Here is a 15,583-nt window from a genome sequence, read left to right on the forward strand (position 1 = left end):
CCCCTCCCTGGCCAGTTCCCCACCCCGAGCCTGCCCTCACTTGTCACCAGGCTTCCCGATCCATAACGGCAGGGTCATGGCTGACTGCTGCAGCAGAGTCATTAGCACCCCCCTGCGCATGGTCTTCCGAGGAGGCTCCGAGTCATTGTACAGGCCTGCAATCTTGGCAGCTGTGGGAAGGAAGTGAGCCCCTGAGGCACCAGGGATAGGGTGCCTGCCCCCCGGCCCACCTAACACTGAGCTGTGAGAGGAGCTCGGCTCCACCTCTCGAGTTAGCACCAAGGGCCCAAATGTGACCCCTGACCCTTCCACTAGATGGCCACGGCGAGACTGTCAGGCTACACTAGCAGGTGGGTGAGAGGGCAGCTTAGCGGATACCCTTTGGAGGAAGGAACTAGAAAGGACAAGAGGGGGCTTCTGAGGTGCTGGTCAAGTTCCATTTCTTGGTCTGAGTGCTGGTTACATCCATTTGTTCAGTTAGTGAAAATTTTATTGAGCTGTATGTACACTTGCATATATTTTCTTTTAACATGTTGTAGTTAAATAAAAAAAAGAACTATCAAATGTGAACAGACCCCTTACCTCCTCAGGCATGGCTCAAAACACCCAACTTCAAACCCATCTGGAAATGTGACAACATTTCTGATGGGTAAGGAGAGTGCCCACTGTGGGTTAATTAAAGGGCAAGAAAGAGGCGGGAAAGCAGTCTGAAGGGGTGTGGGAGCCAGTGCCCTGTGTACACTCTGTCTGAAAGGCTGGCTTCAAGACATCCAGGTGTGACTCTCAAACACACAGAGAATAATGACACAGGCATACGAATTATACTGAAAGTACACTGAAAATTACACAAATTATACTGAAGGTGAGTGGGAACTGCTCTAGGCAGTGGAAGAGGGAGAGAAGCCTGAGGGACTGGGGCAAATCACCTTGCTGTGCAGAGGGAGAACGAGGAGGCCCTGCCTCTGAGCCCTGGGAATGACAGTGACCCTTCCCTTCCCAGTGCCAGGCTGCCCCGGTGTGCCTCTGTCTAACACCCATGGACCAACCCGTCACACTGGGCTGAGGTTATGGGCTCCCCCACAGGAAGATGTGACTGCCGCTCTCAGGAGCCCTCACGGCCCCTGGCCAAGGAACCCAAACAAATTTGTCTCTAACTCACCGATGCGCCTCTCTTCCAATAGAGACTTGATTTCCGCAATCTTATCTAGGGCTTTCCGGAGGATGCTGAGGGTGGGAAGAAAGAAAGAGGACGTCTGGATGAAGCACAAAGCACAGACTTCCTTTTCTGGTTAATAATTCAGATCAACCTTCTTGCCAAAAACTACGAGTCTAACAGAGGTGGTTTGTAATCTTAAAAGCATAAAAAATCCTGACCACGCAGGAGGAAGTTACAGGCCAAAAAACCTAAGAGGATCCTAGACAGGTAAGCAAATCAGAGAGTGGCATTTGCCTGAGTGCATCTGATAAATCCCAAAGAAATGTCGCTGAGTATGGGCAACCTCTAGTAACCTCTTGAGATCTGGAAGGCAGAAGAAAAACTTGAGGTCTGCTCAAGGTGGGACATGTGAAAGGAGGCTCTCCAGAGGACTGGGGGGCTGGCTGGCTCAGGGCAGTTCCTGTGGAGGGAACTCACCCCTGAAAGGCTGCAGCCCCAGAACCTCTGGAGTTAGTTTATGGGGGTTCCGGACTGACTGCAGCCCAAGCAACCCAGCAGAAACAAACACAAATCCTTGCCAGAGAAAGACTTCTTCATTCTAGACCAAGGGTGTCAACTCATTTGCACTGGGGGCCACATCAGCCTCATGGTTGCCTTCAAAGGGCCGACTGTAATTTTAGGACTGTATAAATGTTTGGGGCAAGCATTAACTAGGGGCAAGAAGCTCAGAGCTGCAGCTGGGTAGAAACAAGGTGCTGGGCAGATAAAACAAGGTGGAGGGCGGATTCGGCCCACGGGCCTTGTGTTTGCCACCTGTGTTCTAGACCTTGGGGAATCTTCTTCCCTACAGTATCTATCAACAGCAATAAGCAGCACAGACTCCACAGCATATTTAGGTCATTCTCCAGTGTGCGCCTCAGTAAACCTTTAGTAAATGCCCACACGATTCTGAAGGCCTTCGTTCAGTAGGAGGGAGACATGAGAACACAGAACAATATGCTTTTACAGGTGTCCCAGTGGGTGTCCCACAGGGTGTGATTTGTGGGGTTCACCGTGCAGAGGCCAGAAGATGGGGTAGGGGATGACGGGTTAAAGAAATACTAAGAATCCTCCCTGTTTATGGCCGAGCCGTTACCTTTTATTGTAAAAATGAAATATAGGTGTGCTGTCTCCTGGGGAGAACTAGCCCTTCTCCATGGAAGACTAAGCACCATTTTTAACTCAGTACCTGTAAACACTGATCGTTTCCTTGGGGAAGAATTGGCTATTCTCCCAGAGGGAGCAGTTATTTAGTCAATCGAGTCATGACAAGTCCTTGGTGTGTAGCTACTTTAGTTTAAAACATATTTAAGCAGAGGCCCCAGAGTGAGACTTTGGAATCCGACCTGAGGGAAGGACACTTCGCTCGGAACTGTTCCCAGACAAACCCCGAATATGGCTGCCTCCGGGACTCCCCAGTGTCTGTGTTCAGGTGCTGGTGTTTCTCCCATCTGGTGATGTATGCTTTTACTTCTTGCTTTCTCTTTGCTTTGCTCAATAAATTGCTTAAACATTCGCCTTTGACTTGGGGTTTTTATTGTTTGCAAATCTGAACCTCCAAATTAAGTGGCCACAATCTCATACGTGCCCCATAACGGCAGAGGGGAGCAGCAAACACCTGCCCAGTACACTTAGAGCGTCCACGAAGTGTGGCTGGTGGAGGACGCAGGAAGCACTCGGCCAGAGCCACCGCAGCCTTGTGAGCACTGGGATATGGAGCAACCGGGCACCCAGGAAAGCAGACAAGGAGGAAAAGCCAGGAGGCCAAAGGGAACCTGCGAAGTCTGATCACTGGTGCAGGGCCTGTCTGGAGGACACGGGTCTATGTGGCACGTCCTGGCTGTGTTCTGTGAGATATTAATGGAGTGGTTCTCAATCCGAGCTGGATACCAGAATCCCCCCAAAAGCTTTTAAAAAAACCTCACCCAAATGTTTTAAGTAAGAATCATAAACAGATACCAAAACTAGTGCATCAGGGATATTCACACAGTCTCAGAGTATCTCCCATAAGATACTTATTATTAATCACACAGTGGAAAATAGCAGTAACTTGACACAAGAGAAACCTGGAAAAGACCACTTTAACCAATGGGGCAGCATCTTCTCATATGATGTATGGAGGACATCACTTCCATGGTATTACTGCCCAAAGTGTAAAACCTGAATCTAATCATGCGGAAACAGGCAAATCTACATGGTAGGGCCTTCAACAAAATCACTGGCCTATGCTCTTCAAAATGTCAGGGTCATGAAAGGAAAGTATAGCCTGGGAACTGTCTCAGACTGAAGAAGACTAAAGAAACATGCTAACTAAATGCAACAATAATCTGTACTGGAAAAAACTTCTTTTGCTACAAAGGACATCAGTGGACAGAGATGAAATTTGAGTAAATCTGTAGATTAGTTAATATTTTTTATATTGGTCGGATTTTGAGAAATGTACCATGGTTATCTAAAAATGTCCTTGGGCACTTTGTAGAACCTCCACCACTACCGCCTACAACTTTTCAGTGACTCAGAACTCTTGACAAATGATGACAGCAAAAGAAAGATCCTAATGGATGAAACAAAAATACTGGCAGGAGTGGAGGAAACCCTAAAGAGGACAGAGAGCTGTAAAGGGGTTACTGGGACAGTGGCTGTAAATGCAGAAGACATTCCAACCCAAACAACCTCGGACAACTCAACAATTCAACATGCAGGTCTTCTTCTTCAGCTGACAATGCAGGCCAAGAGCACAGTCTGTGAAACTGATCCTCAGAATGACCTTGCCTTTCTTAGGATCGGGTCAAGAAACGTGAAATCAAGGCAGCTCCAGATAAGGACTATCTTCTGACTGTCACTTGGTCCACGTGAATAGCTCTGCTATGGCCAAGTCCTTCCTGGGACACCGGCTTGAACACAATACTCTTGCTGTTTTGTAAAAAGTGTGTTCTTTTAAAAAATTATTTATTGATTATAAAGAAGAAGGAAGGGTGACAGAGGGAGGGACAGAGAGACATCAATGCATTTTATGTGCCCTGACTGGAGATCAAACCCACAACCTTGGCATATAGGGACGATGCTCTGACCAACTGGGCTACCTGGCCAGGGCGAACACACTGCTCTTCAATGATTACTAAGCTTCTATTCCAACAGAACTGATTCTGGATGTTCTTTTCTATTTCTATATTTAAACTATTCTACATGTTTCATTTATTTCCTCTTGAATGTAAAGTTGTGATTTAGCTACATAATAAATTCTGGTAAAAAATTGTCCTTGTTTTTAGGAAATACTGACTGATAAATTTAGAAGTCAAGGGACATCATGTCTGCAATGTAAACAGTTCAGAAAAATATGTATGTATATACACAGAATGGTGAAGATGTGGCAAAATTCTACATTTACGTAACTCTGAAATTATATATAAATAAAATGTTAAATCAGTATCAGTGTCTGAGCTCCACCCCAAATAAATCATTCTGTTGAACACAGTTATGAGCCCCAAGTCCTAACCTCCCTCCTCCCAACCTCAGCACTTCCCCTCTGACCTATGGGTCAGAGGCTATTATGGTATAAGGGGCTATTATGGTGTGGGCCCTTTAAAATACTCCAATAATGCTGCATACAAATTCACAGTATAATTATTTGATTAGGGTGACATTTAAAAAATATGAAAGGGAAAAAATAATTCCTTTTAGGCCTTCTTCTCTTGCTGGGATAGCTTGAGTTGTGCCTGCGAAGCTAGATGCAAAGCAGCCAAGCCCAGGGGTACAATACAGGTGGAGCCGACAGAAGCTGCCTGCCCACACCCCTCTGCCCAGGCTGCAGCTGGGGCGGTGCTGTGACAGGAGCGTAAAGGCAATAAATGTCAGCTTCTCAGGCACATGGCTTCTGTGCCCAACTCCAAGTGGTCTGTGTCTGGGGTGAGGAGGGAGAGCCGATGTAGCCTGTGACCGTGAAGACTAGGGCACTCCTCTGGTCAGTCACATGCGACAATATCCACAGTGCAAGGCGCCCACCAGCAAGTGGTCTGCTGTCCAGGCCCCAGTGCTAGGCTCAGAAAGATGGACCAGGCATTCACTCTGCCCTCCAGCCATTTGACACTTGGCCCGTGAGCCACTCAGCCCTTAGAAAGCTAAACTGTAGCTCTGCCTGTACCGGCTTTGCCACTCCTAGAACTACCTTCCCTAGCTGGCACTCTGAGTGAGTGAGGCTGCGAACGACTATTTGTAGTCAAAGTGTGAAATACCATCCCTCCCGGCTGTTCGCTGTGCCTTTTGAACTGAGGTTAGTAAATAACTTGTTCCCACCTGGGAATGGCTACCTGCCTTCCACTGGAATATGGAAAGTGAGATTTTTTTATCTTGTTTTCCTGCGGTTCCTGCTGCCAGTGTGTTACCTCAAGGCCTTTTTAAAAAAGAGATGATTGTTAAATGAAGACACAGGGGTTCCTTTCCATTTTCTGTAAAGCAGGAGGAGGAAAACCAGCTGGGAGGCAGTGTGGTACACACAGTGGAAGGAACAGCAACGCCTCTCAGGACCTGGGCTAGTTCCTGAAGCCTGCACTTGGCGCCTCTTCAGTTCCAGATGGTCTTAACTCACCTCTTTAGGAAGTGAGCTGATGCGTGTTGTAGCGCCTGGATCAGTGCTGTAGGATAAGGAGTATTCCCGGCCCAGCCTTGGGGCTCCCTGCAGGCAGGGCTGGCATCTTTGCTGCCCCACCTGTTCTCCCGCACCCAGCATGGCATTTGGTGCTCAGGATTCCCTGTTCAGGGTTTAGCTAAGGAATATATTCATGTTTGAGATTCTATAAAAGTAAATGGCAGCAGAGCTGCGGTGGGATCCGGAGTTATGAGAGCTTAACTCTGCGAAGTCGATGCCAGAGAAGAGCCCTCACCAAACTGGTTTCAAAAGCTGTCACCTCACTTTGTTAGCAGTTAAGCTGAGAAGGGACAGTTTGCCTTCTAATCTCAGATAAGCATGAGTTACTCTGACTCATGCAAGCCAAACACCAGCCCGGGTGACTGGGAAAAGGGCCAGACAAGAAAACTGCAAATCAGGGAAAAGACGGGGGTGGGGATTGGTGGGCTGGAGAGCCAAGAAGGTAATCCTTTCGGTCAAAGTTCACTGTCTCCTCCCCACAAGTCAGCCCCACCCTTTTGTTCTGCTCCCCAAACTGTCATAGGGAACCCCACCAAATCCATTTGTCCAAGATAAAAATCTTGGAGTCTTCAGCTTCTCCACTCCCAACCGGCCCCCAATTTGATCTCAGAAACCTCCACTCTTGCTTTTCCACCCCCACTGCCACCGTCTGATCTCAGCTCCATCAGGATCTCTTGCCTGGTCTCCTAACTGGCCTTTGACTCACCCAGTCTACTCCCCACGTGCAGCCAGGGTTTTTTTCTCCTGCTTTACATCTTCATTGGCTCCCTGTCATGTCACTCCGGGATAAAGTCCAGGTATTGGAGGCCCTCCACATTCCTGCCCTCCTTCCCCAGCCACACAGGACTAGTTCTCATTCCCCAAATGCACTTGTCCTGCAGGCCCTCCTCCCTGGCCTTTGCATTCTCTGTCCTCTCTGCCTTGTCTGCTTACTGGTCCCCAACTCGAGCCTCTCCTCCTCCTCCGAGGCTGTCCCAGATCCCAAGTCACAGTGAGCCCCATCTCTGCAGGCCCACTAACTACATAGTCCACTAAACTTTCTTTTTTGGACTGCTTGTCCTTGAGGGCAGGATCCTTACTATCCTTATGCCTCTATATGGGGACTGCCCAGTGCCAGAGGCAGGGTAGCGCCAGCAGAGGCTTGCAGAGTGATTGACTGCAGGCAAAGATGTGGGCTCGTGAGTACCAGGAAGAACGAACTTGGGAATAGCCAGGTGGGAGGACAGGAAGAGTCCTGGAGCTACCTGTAATGCTCAGTGTGCTGACCTTGAGCATGGCAGTCCCCCCAGGGTCTGGCATGTTAGCCACCGCTCACACGTGCAAGGCAGCGTTATGTAAACTGTAAGTTATGACGCATCAGTGGATCATGTAATAATTTCTTGGGTAACGTTCAGTATTTTAAAAAAATTAAAGAGAACAGGCTATGCATTAATAACTATAAAAACTATACTTCTTGTTCTAATTCTGGATATATGTACATATGAAATAAGTGTGTGTGTTGTGGAAAGGCATCATTATACCATTTTAGCATGGTATTAAAGAACAGGGATTTTGGGTTTAAAACTGGGCTCCTCCACTTAACTAGTTGCGACTTGTGTCAGATTATACAACCCCCTGTTGTTTCGATTTCCTCATCTGCTATATGTGGCAACCCCCATTTCAGGGTCCCTCAGAGGATTAAATGAGATAAATAGATGAAGTATTTGGACTAGTACCTGGCACAGAGTAAGGCCACAGAGTTCTTACTGTTATTATTATCGCCACGATATAGAATATTTCCTAATGTGACTTGTGGTCAAAAGAGTTTGAAAAACACAAGTCTTAGGCACTTTTTATGCATTATCTCATTTTATGTTGACAATTCTACAGGTAGTTATTATCCCTATTTTAATGATGGCACAACTGAGTCTCCATGGAAGTGACTGCTCAAGGTCACATGACTAGTAAATGGCACCGCTGGGATCTGACTCCTGCCTTGCTGCCGTCTATAAAACAGCAGGGGTAGGGGAGAGAGGGCCTAGAAGTGGGCTCTAGGGCAGGCACGCCCCACAGGAGAGGCTCACACATAGAATGAATGACAGGCTGAGGCTGTGGTCCAAAGGTTCCTGCTGTCCAGCATCTGGGCGAGGGAGGGGAGGCGACGGCAGGGGGTGGGATGGTACTCACTTGCATTCGGCCTCTGCATCGGCTTTGGCGGTTGTATAGAGGCCACGCAGCTTCGTCCGGTAATAGGGAGAGACTGCGGAGTCAAGCACAGGGAGAGATGTGGGTGAGGCACAGCTGGCATGCATGTGGCTCTGCCTCTAGTCCACCACGATCAGACCTTGGGAGGCACTGAGAAGCCACAGGCCAAGGCATGCGCTTTACTGGCTCAGAAGTGCTCCTTGAGGCACTTGAATTCTGTGTACTATGAGTTCACATTTTAATACAGTACCAATGCCATCAGTACATCTAAGGGAGGGCTTTCTTGCCTCTGCCATAGCATGATACACACAGAAAATATTTCTTGGCACGGGAAAACAGAGAACAATTCTCAAAGGTGCTCAAGAGCTGGAAAGCACAAGGCCAGGGACCCGACCTTCTGAGGGCCTCAGGCACGGGGCAGGGAGCACGGGGCGGGGGGGCTCTCTAGAGACACCAGTAACTAGGTGCTCCTGTGCTCTGTGGTGTTCCCCTAGATGCAGCCTCATTTCACTGACTTGCCAGTCCCTACAGTTGGGGGATTTTAAGGTTCCTTAGTGCCAGGCAGTCTGTTATCTGCCCCCTACGTCACCTTAGGTCACCCAGCATAAGGGACAACTGTCCCTCTTGCTTAAGAAGTAGCTCGTTTTGGATTATGCAGATACATGCAAAAGTCCCTTTAGAAGAACATAGCAGCCATTTCCCAGTCCTGGCCCACACCCTCTTCTAATCCCCTTTCTCTCTTGGGCCCAGCTACTCACTCTTGTTCTCTGTCTGCATCCGCTCATGGGTCTTCTGGATGTTCACTAAGTTGTGTTCACTCCTTGAACGCTCTTCCTGCAAGAGCCAGGTCAACAGGACATGAGGGAGGCCCGTCATTCTGCTGTGGTCCCAGCACCCCAGGCCAGAGGCGTCATAAATATGGCCCTCATCTTCCAGATCCAAACTCAGGACCAGTTCAGAAGGATTTCCCCCCTCACTAATGCAAAAGTATTACAAAAGACATTCAAATTAAATCACAAGTTATAGATTTAATGACTATTGGAAAAGACAAATCGATCTACAGATTCAATACAATCCCCATAAACATTCCAGCTGACTTCTTTGTAGAAACTGTATTCAAGTAACCCAGAATAATTAAAATGATTATGAAAAAGAAGAAAACATGGAAGGACACATTTTTCCAGATTTCCAAATTTACTACAAAGCTATAGTAGTCAAATGGTGTGATACGGGCATCTAGTCCATATAGAGCAATGGACTAGAATTGAGAGTCCAGAAATTAACACATACACCTACGATCAATTCACCTGGGGAAAGAGGGGTGGGGCAGGATGCTGGCGCAATTGTTCCCCACATCAGTGGTCCTGGGATCAGGGCTGTGACTGAAGATGCCATAAGCAGAGGTGATTCTTAGTCAGAATTTCTAAGTGCCCGGCAAAAAGGAGTCAATAGTGAATACCGCCATGCTGCCCAGTTGTGGCAATAGCCCACTAGTTCTGTGCCTGTGTGAGCTGACCCTACGGGAATGGCTGGGGGTGGTGGTGGGAGGAGGCAGAAAACGACTCTCACTAGACTAGTGGTGTTGCCTCAATGTGGGACAGCACAGTGGGTGATCCTAACATTCTTTCAAGGATAGTCAAGTCTGGGTAAAAATGAATGACAAATGGAGAAAAGGAGAACAGTAGCCGAGGGTAAAAGAATGAATGGCTTATGCAATGCTGTAAATTCACTATTATATTAATACCACAAGATAGGTTCAGAGTAAGAGAATACTATTGGCTCTTAACTCAGTTATACCAGATGCACCGAAGGTAAAGCCACGCATCTGCCGAGACCACCCCTGCTTTCAGAACCCGACAAAGTCGAACGGGAGCCTGCAATCCCGAGCAGTATCCCTCTGACAGACACATGGTCATACGGTATGATGATAACCAGGACACACTGCAGACGACTGAATGGAATCCTAGCAGTGTGCTAGCACCCTCTTTTTCTTTAGCTTTAAAGTTTTATTAATGAACTATAAGGATGTTAGGTTTACAGAAAAATCGAGCAGACAGTACAGTTCATTCCCATGTACCTGCTTTCCCCTGCAGTTTCCCCTCATTGCCATCTCGATTTGGTGCAATACTTTTGTTACACTGGTTAACCAGCAATTCTTGAACTCAGACAATTTGGTTCCTTCACAAGTTGTTCATAGAAAAAATGTCTTGGTTATCGTACAAAACTTCAATTTTGGACCCGACAATCCTTTCATGCTGATGCCTGTATGATCAATCACCTGTATGATTTGGTTTTTGAACAAACTACTGCTCGAACAGCCTTCCAGAACAAATTAAGGTCGAGAACCGAGGTACTCAGTGCACTGATAATTATTAACTAAAGCCCCAGATTACATTAAGGTTCCCTTTCTGTGTTGTACATCCCATGAGTTTTGACACATGCATAACGTCATGTACCCACCATTACAGAATCATACAGAATAGTTTCGCCACTCTAAAACTCCTGTGTTCCCTCTATTCACCTCTCCATCCTTCTAGGCCCCTTATCTTTGTACTGTCTCCCTTTTGCCTTTTCCAGAATGCCATATAGGTGGAATCATATAGTATATAACCTTTCACACTGGGTTCTTTCACTTAGGAATATGTGTGCCAATATCTGTTTTTTTTTAATCCTCACCTGAGGACATTATTTTATTGCTTTTTAGAGAGAGGGGAGAGACGGATGGAAGGAGGAAGGAGGAGGAAGGGAGGGAGGGAGGGAGGGAGAGAGAGAGAAACACTGGTTGCCTCCTGTTCCATGGGGAATTGAACCTACGACCTTTTGGTACATGGGATGATGCTTCAACCAACTGAGCCACCTGGCCAGGGCTGTGTGCCAGTATGTTTTCTTTTTTTGTAAATAGTATTATTTATTTATTCTTTAATATATTTTATTGATTGTGCTATTCCAGTTGTCCCATTTTCCCCCCACCCTGCACACCCACTCCCACCTACATGCTCCCCCTTTAGTTCATGTCCATGGGTCACACATGTAAGTTCTTTGGCTTCTACATTTCCTATACTATTCTTAACCTCCCCCTGTCTATTTTCTACCTACCATCTCTGCTACTTATTCTCTGTACCTTTTCCCCCTCTCTCTCCCTCCCACTCCCCTCCTGATAACCCTACATGTGATCTCCATTTCTGTAATTCTGTTCCTGTTCTACTTGTTTGCTCAGTTTTTATTTTTGTTTTAGGTGTGGCTGTTAATAACTGTGCGTTTGCTGCCATTTCACTGTTAGTATTTTTTATCTTCTTTTTCTTAGATAAATCCCTTTAACATTTCATAAAATAAGGGCTCGCTCGGTGATGATGAACTCCTTTAACTTGACCTTATGTGGAAAGCACTTTATCTGCCCTTCCATTCTGAATGAAAGCTTTGCTGGATAGAATAATCTTGGATGTAGGTCCTTGCTTTTCATGACCTGGAATACTTCTTTCCATCCCCTTCTTGCCTGCAAGGTCTCTTTTGAGAAAGCAGCTGCTAGTCTTTATGGGCACTCCTTTGTAGGTAACTGTCTCCTTTTCTCTTGCTGCTTTTAAGATTCTCTCCTTATCTTTCATCTTGGCTAATGTAATTAAGATGTGCCTTGGTGTGTTCCTCCTTGGGACCAACTTCTTTGGGACTCTCTGAGCTGCCTGGACTTCTGGAAGTCTACTTCTTTTGCCAGATTGGGGAAGTTCTCCTTCATTATTTGTTCAAATAACTTTTCCACTTGCTGGTCTTCCCCTTCTCCTTCTGGCACCCCTATGATTCGGATGTGGGAAAGTTTAAAGATGTCTTGGAGGTTCCTAAGCCTCTCATTTTTTTGAATTCTTGTTTTTTCATTCTTTTCTGGTTGAATATTTCTTTCTTCCTTCTGGTCCACACCATTGATTTGAGTCCCAGTTTCCTTCCCATCACTGTTGGTTCCCTGTACATTTTCCTTTATTTCACTTAGCATAGCCTTCATTTTTTCATCTAATTTGTGAGCATATTCAACCAATTCTGTGAGCATCCTGATTACCAGTGTTTTGAATTGTGCATCTGATAGGTTGGCTATCTCTTTGTTGCTTAGTTGTATTTTTTTCTGGAGCGCTGACCTGTTCTTTCATTTGGGCCATTTTTTTTTTTTTTGTCTCAGTGTACCTGTTATGTAGCAAGGGGCAGAGCCTTAGGTATTCACCAGGGTGGGGCAACCCAGTCCCTGGGATGTGATGCTGTTTGTGGGTCAGAGAGGAAACAATGACACTTGCTCTGCTCTCTGCTGGATTTCAGTCACTTCCCCTGCTTCCCACAAGCAAATTGGGCCTTCTGGTGCAGATTCCTGTGTGGGTGGGCTTGTGTATGTTCTAGGACCCTATGGGTCTCTCCAATGAACTCTCCTGTGAGGATGGGAGTTTCTCCCACTGCCGCCTCAACCCCCCCAGAGGTGTTTTCAATCAGTAGTTTTGAGGCTTTATTTCCCCATGCTGGGACCCTGGGTTGCAAGGTCTGTCTTACTACCCAGTTGTTCCTCCTGGTTTATCTGCCTGCAAATGTGGTACCACCCAATCCACCAGCCGCTGCCTCACCTGCCCTGGTCCTCTAGCTGCCACCTTGCTGTGAGTCCTTTCCACCCAGATGCCTGTCTCCACCCCTCCTATCGGTCTGGATGAATGTTTCTTCTTTAACTCCTTGGTTGTCAGACTTCCATACAGTTCGATTTTCTGTCAGTTCTGGTTGTTTTTTGTTTTTAAATTGTTGTTGTCCTTCTTTTGGTTTTGTGAGGAGGCACAGTGTGTCTACCTACACCTCCATCTTGGCCGGAAGTCCTGTGTCCCAGTATTTTTTGACTCTCGGTTTTCAGGTTACAGCCCACCACAAAGGATATCATTTGGGAAGGAATTTCTGGGAACTGTTCCATCCCGGAGCAACGGACAGTGCAGCGTACGGCTCTCAGCAGACAGATCACTGTACAACTATCAGCTTGGGTGATGGAATGCTGAGAAAGGCAGAACGGATAAAATAATGGCAGTGTATGCATGAGATGCTGCAGCACGCTATGCGCAATTACACATCACTGTTGTTTTTGTATACAAAAAACTATTTAAAAGAAGAGGGGGGAAATGGGTTTTCGATAGGATTAAAGAACTAGGCACCACATGCTGAGTCCAAATTCACTTGGGGAACATCCCACCCTGATACAGGGAAGGTTTTGAAAGGCTGTATGGTATACTCGGGCTAGATTACACCCAGGTTCAACTACTACTCATTTGGTCCTAGTAGAGGGTACCCCACATTTGCAGGTACAAACTATGTATCCTAACTGCACCTAGGCCACAAAATACACAGTGGAGTAAGCAACACTAGCTTACAGAAAGGAAAGGGTGTATGTGTTGTGGGACGAGCTAAATGCATTTAAAAAAATGATTTTACTTATTCATTTTTAGAGATGGAGGAAGGGAAGGAGAAAGAGAGGGACATTGATATATGAGAGAAATATAGATCAGCTGCCTCTCGCATGTACACAAATGAGGACCTGTCCCACATCTCAGACATGTGCCCTGACTTGGAATCAAACTGGCAACCTTTTGGCTTGCAGTCAGTACTCAAGCCACACGAGCCAGGGCTGAATGCATTTTTAATGAGAAGCAGCATTCAAGGGGGAAAGATGTGTTAGTCAGGAAAAAAAAAAAAAAAAGACTGACATGATTTCTCTCATCAGCTTGGAAAGATGATGAAGCTTTAGTGAAGTGGTTTAGGCTAACTCAACAAAAAATGCTGGATGATTCTAGGACCCATCTGTTGCTGGGAAAAGGCTTGCACCCTTACCCACCTGGGCTTCCTGATTATTTTAAAACAGATGGAGGCTGAGTAGCCATAGGGCAATGGCTCTTTATGCTATTTGCTGAACCTAAAGGGACACAAATAGGGGATGCTATGGACCTCCAGATCTATGGAAGCCCTCTAGGGGCACTTGTAAGTCACATTGATGTACCATGAGTACATGCAACCCAAGAATTGATCAAAATAAGAATATCCTAAAGTATAGGTGGCAGAGATAGGACTTTCACTCTATCACCTGTCCTTTCCTTAGGAACGGGGTAGGCTGTTGTGCTGATACACAACAGCATACAATGGAAACCAGTCTCAGCACAAGCCTTTGAGCCAAGACAGGGTGATTGGCTTTATCCCCAGCTGACATGGAATCCAGAAATGACTGAATTATGGCCAACTCTAATAAAGCCTGTCCATAACAATATCTGGTGGATGGGCAGGGCTGATTCTGTTGGGAAGACATAACACATAGCTCTGTAATTCCTACTGATTTATTCTATAATGAAACTGAGTTTTACCATGATCATTCTTCAATGTGGTGTAACATACTGGCATTGTTGGTAAGATTCAATTACCTTACATCAATAAGTGAGATGATAACACTGATACTGATAACCAAATGTATTGGGAGACTGAGCCCAAGCCTTCTCAAAATGTAATACTCATTGCAAATGAGTGTACTGAGGAAGAACTGGACTTCACTAACCATCAGCTAATTTCTATGCTAGATATTTCTTTTTCTTTTTTATTTTTTAAAAAGATTTTATTTATTTTTAGAGAGAGGGGAAAGGAGGGAGAAAGGGAGAAAAATATCAATGTGTGGTTGCTTCTTGGGCACTCCCTACTGGGGACCTGGCTCGCAACCCAGGCATGTGCCCGTACTGGGAATTGAACTGGCAACCCTTTGGTTTGCAGCCAGCACTCAGTCCACTGAGCCACACCAGCTGGAGCCCTATACTAGATATTTCTATACAAATTTATCACAATGTACAGATAGTGGTAGATGGAGGGAAATGAGTAATCTAATTAGCTCAACAATATAAATTGTATGCAATAGCTCTAAGTACAGATTAGTGGTTTCTTTAAGTCTATCTCTTCCCCACACTGGCTCCTCCAAATGTTAGACATATCCATACTGATATTGCTGTATCTGAGATACACATGGCACATTAAAAGTACAGACATGGAAATAAAGAACAAACTGACAGTGACCAGAGGGGAGTGGGGAGGGGGAAAATGGGGGAAAGAAGGGGAAGATTCGTCAAGGAACATGTATAAAGTATCCACGGACAAAGACAACGGGGTGGGGAGGATTGAATGTGGGAGGTGGGGGGTGGGCAGGGCAGGGGAGAGTAATGGAGGGAAAATGGGGACAACTGGAATTGAACAACAATTAAAATAAAAAAAAGAAAAATCTTAGATAATATTAAAAAAGTAAATGCTCAAATATGCTATAAGCGAGTCTAGGTCAAGGGCCAGAGGGTGGCTTGTACACTAAAAGATTAACTCATGCCCTGGCCGGTGTGGCTCAGTTGGTTAGGGGTAGGGGGTATTCCGAAAAGCAAAAGGTCACCAGTTCAATTCCTAGTCAGGGCACCTGCTTGGGTAGTGGACTTAGTCCCCCATCAGGGTGTGTGAGAGAGACAAATGATATGTTTCTTTCCCTCTCTTTCTCCCTTCCTTCCCCTATCTCTAAAAATAAATAAATAAAATCTTAAAAA

The 15,583-nt window shown here is 46.0% G+C and overlaps 1 protein-coding gene across 3 annotated transcripts in view; it reads right to left on the reverse strand.

Annotated features, from left to right (window-relative positions):
* Nucleotides 1-15,583, reverse strand: part of SGF29 (SAGA complex associated factor 29) — a 29,267-nt gene that overhangs the window by 1,633 nt on the left and 12,051 nt on the right. For all 3 annotated transcript variants that reach the window (XM_045848976.1, XM_045848977.1, XM_045848978.1), the window contains exons 3-6: nucleotides 8,783-8,858; nucleotides 8,007-8,079; nucleotides 1,160-1,224; nucleotides 41-170 (exon numbers count right to left, since the gene is read on the reverse strand). In XM_045848976.1, the coding sequence (XP_045704932.1) occupies nucleotides 41-170; nucleotides 1,160-1,224; nucleotides 8,007-8,079; nucleotides 8,783-8,858 (344 nt within the window). The remainder of the gene's footprint in view (nucleotides 1-40; nucleotides 171-1,159; nucleotides 1,225-8,006; nucleotides 8,080-8,782; nucleotides 8,859-15,583) is intronic.

This window comes from Phyllostomus hastatus, unplaced genomic scaffold (assembly GCF_019186645.2).
Source record: "Phyllostomus hastatus isolate PE091 unplaced genomic scaffold, TTU_PhHast_1.1 phas_contig_64, whole genome shotgun sequence".
Lineage (NCBI taxonomy): Eukaryota > Metazoa > Chordata > Mammalia > Chiroptera > Phyllostomidae > Phyllostomus > Phyllostomus hastatus.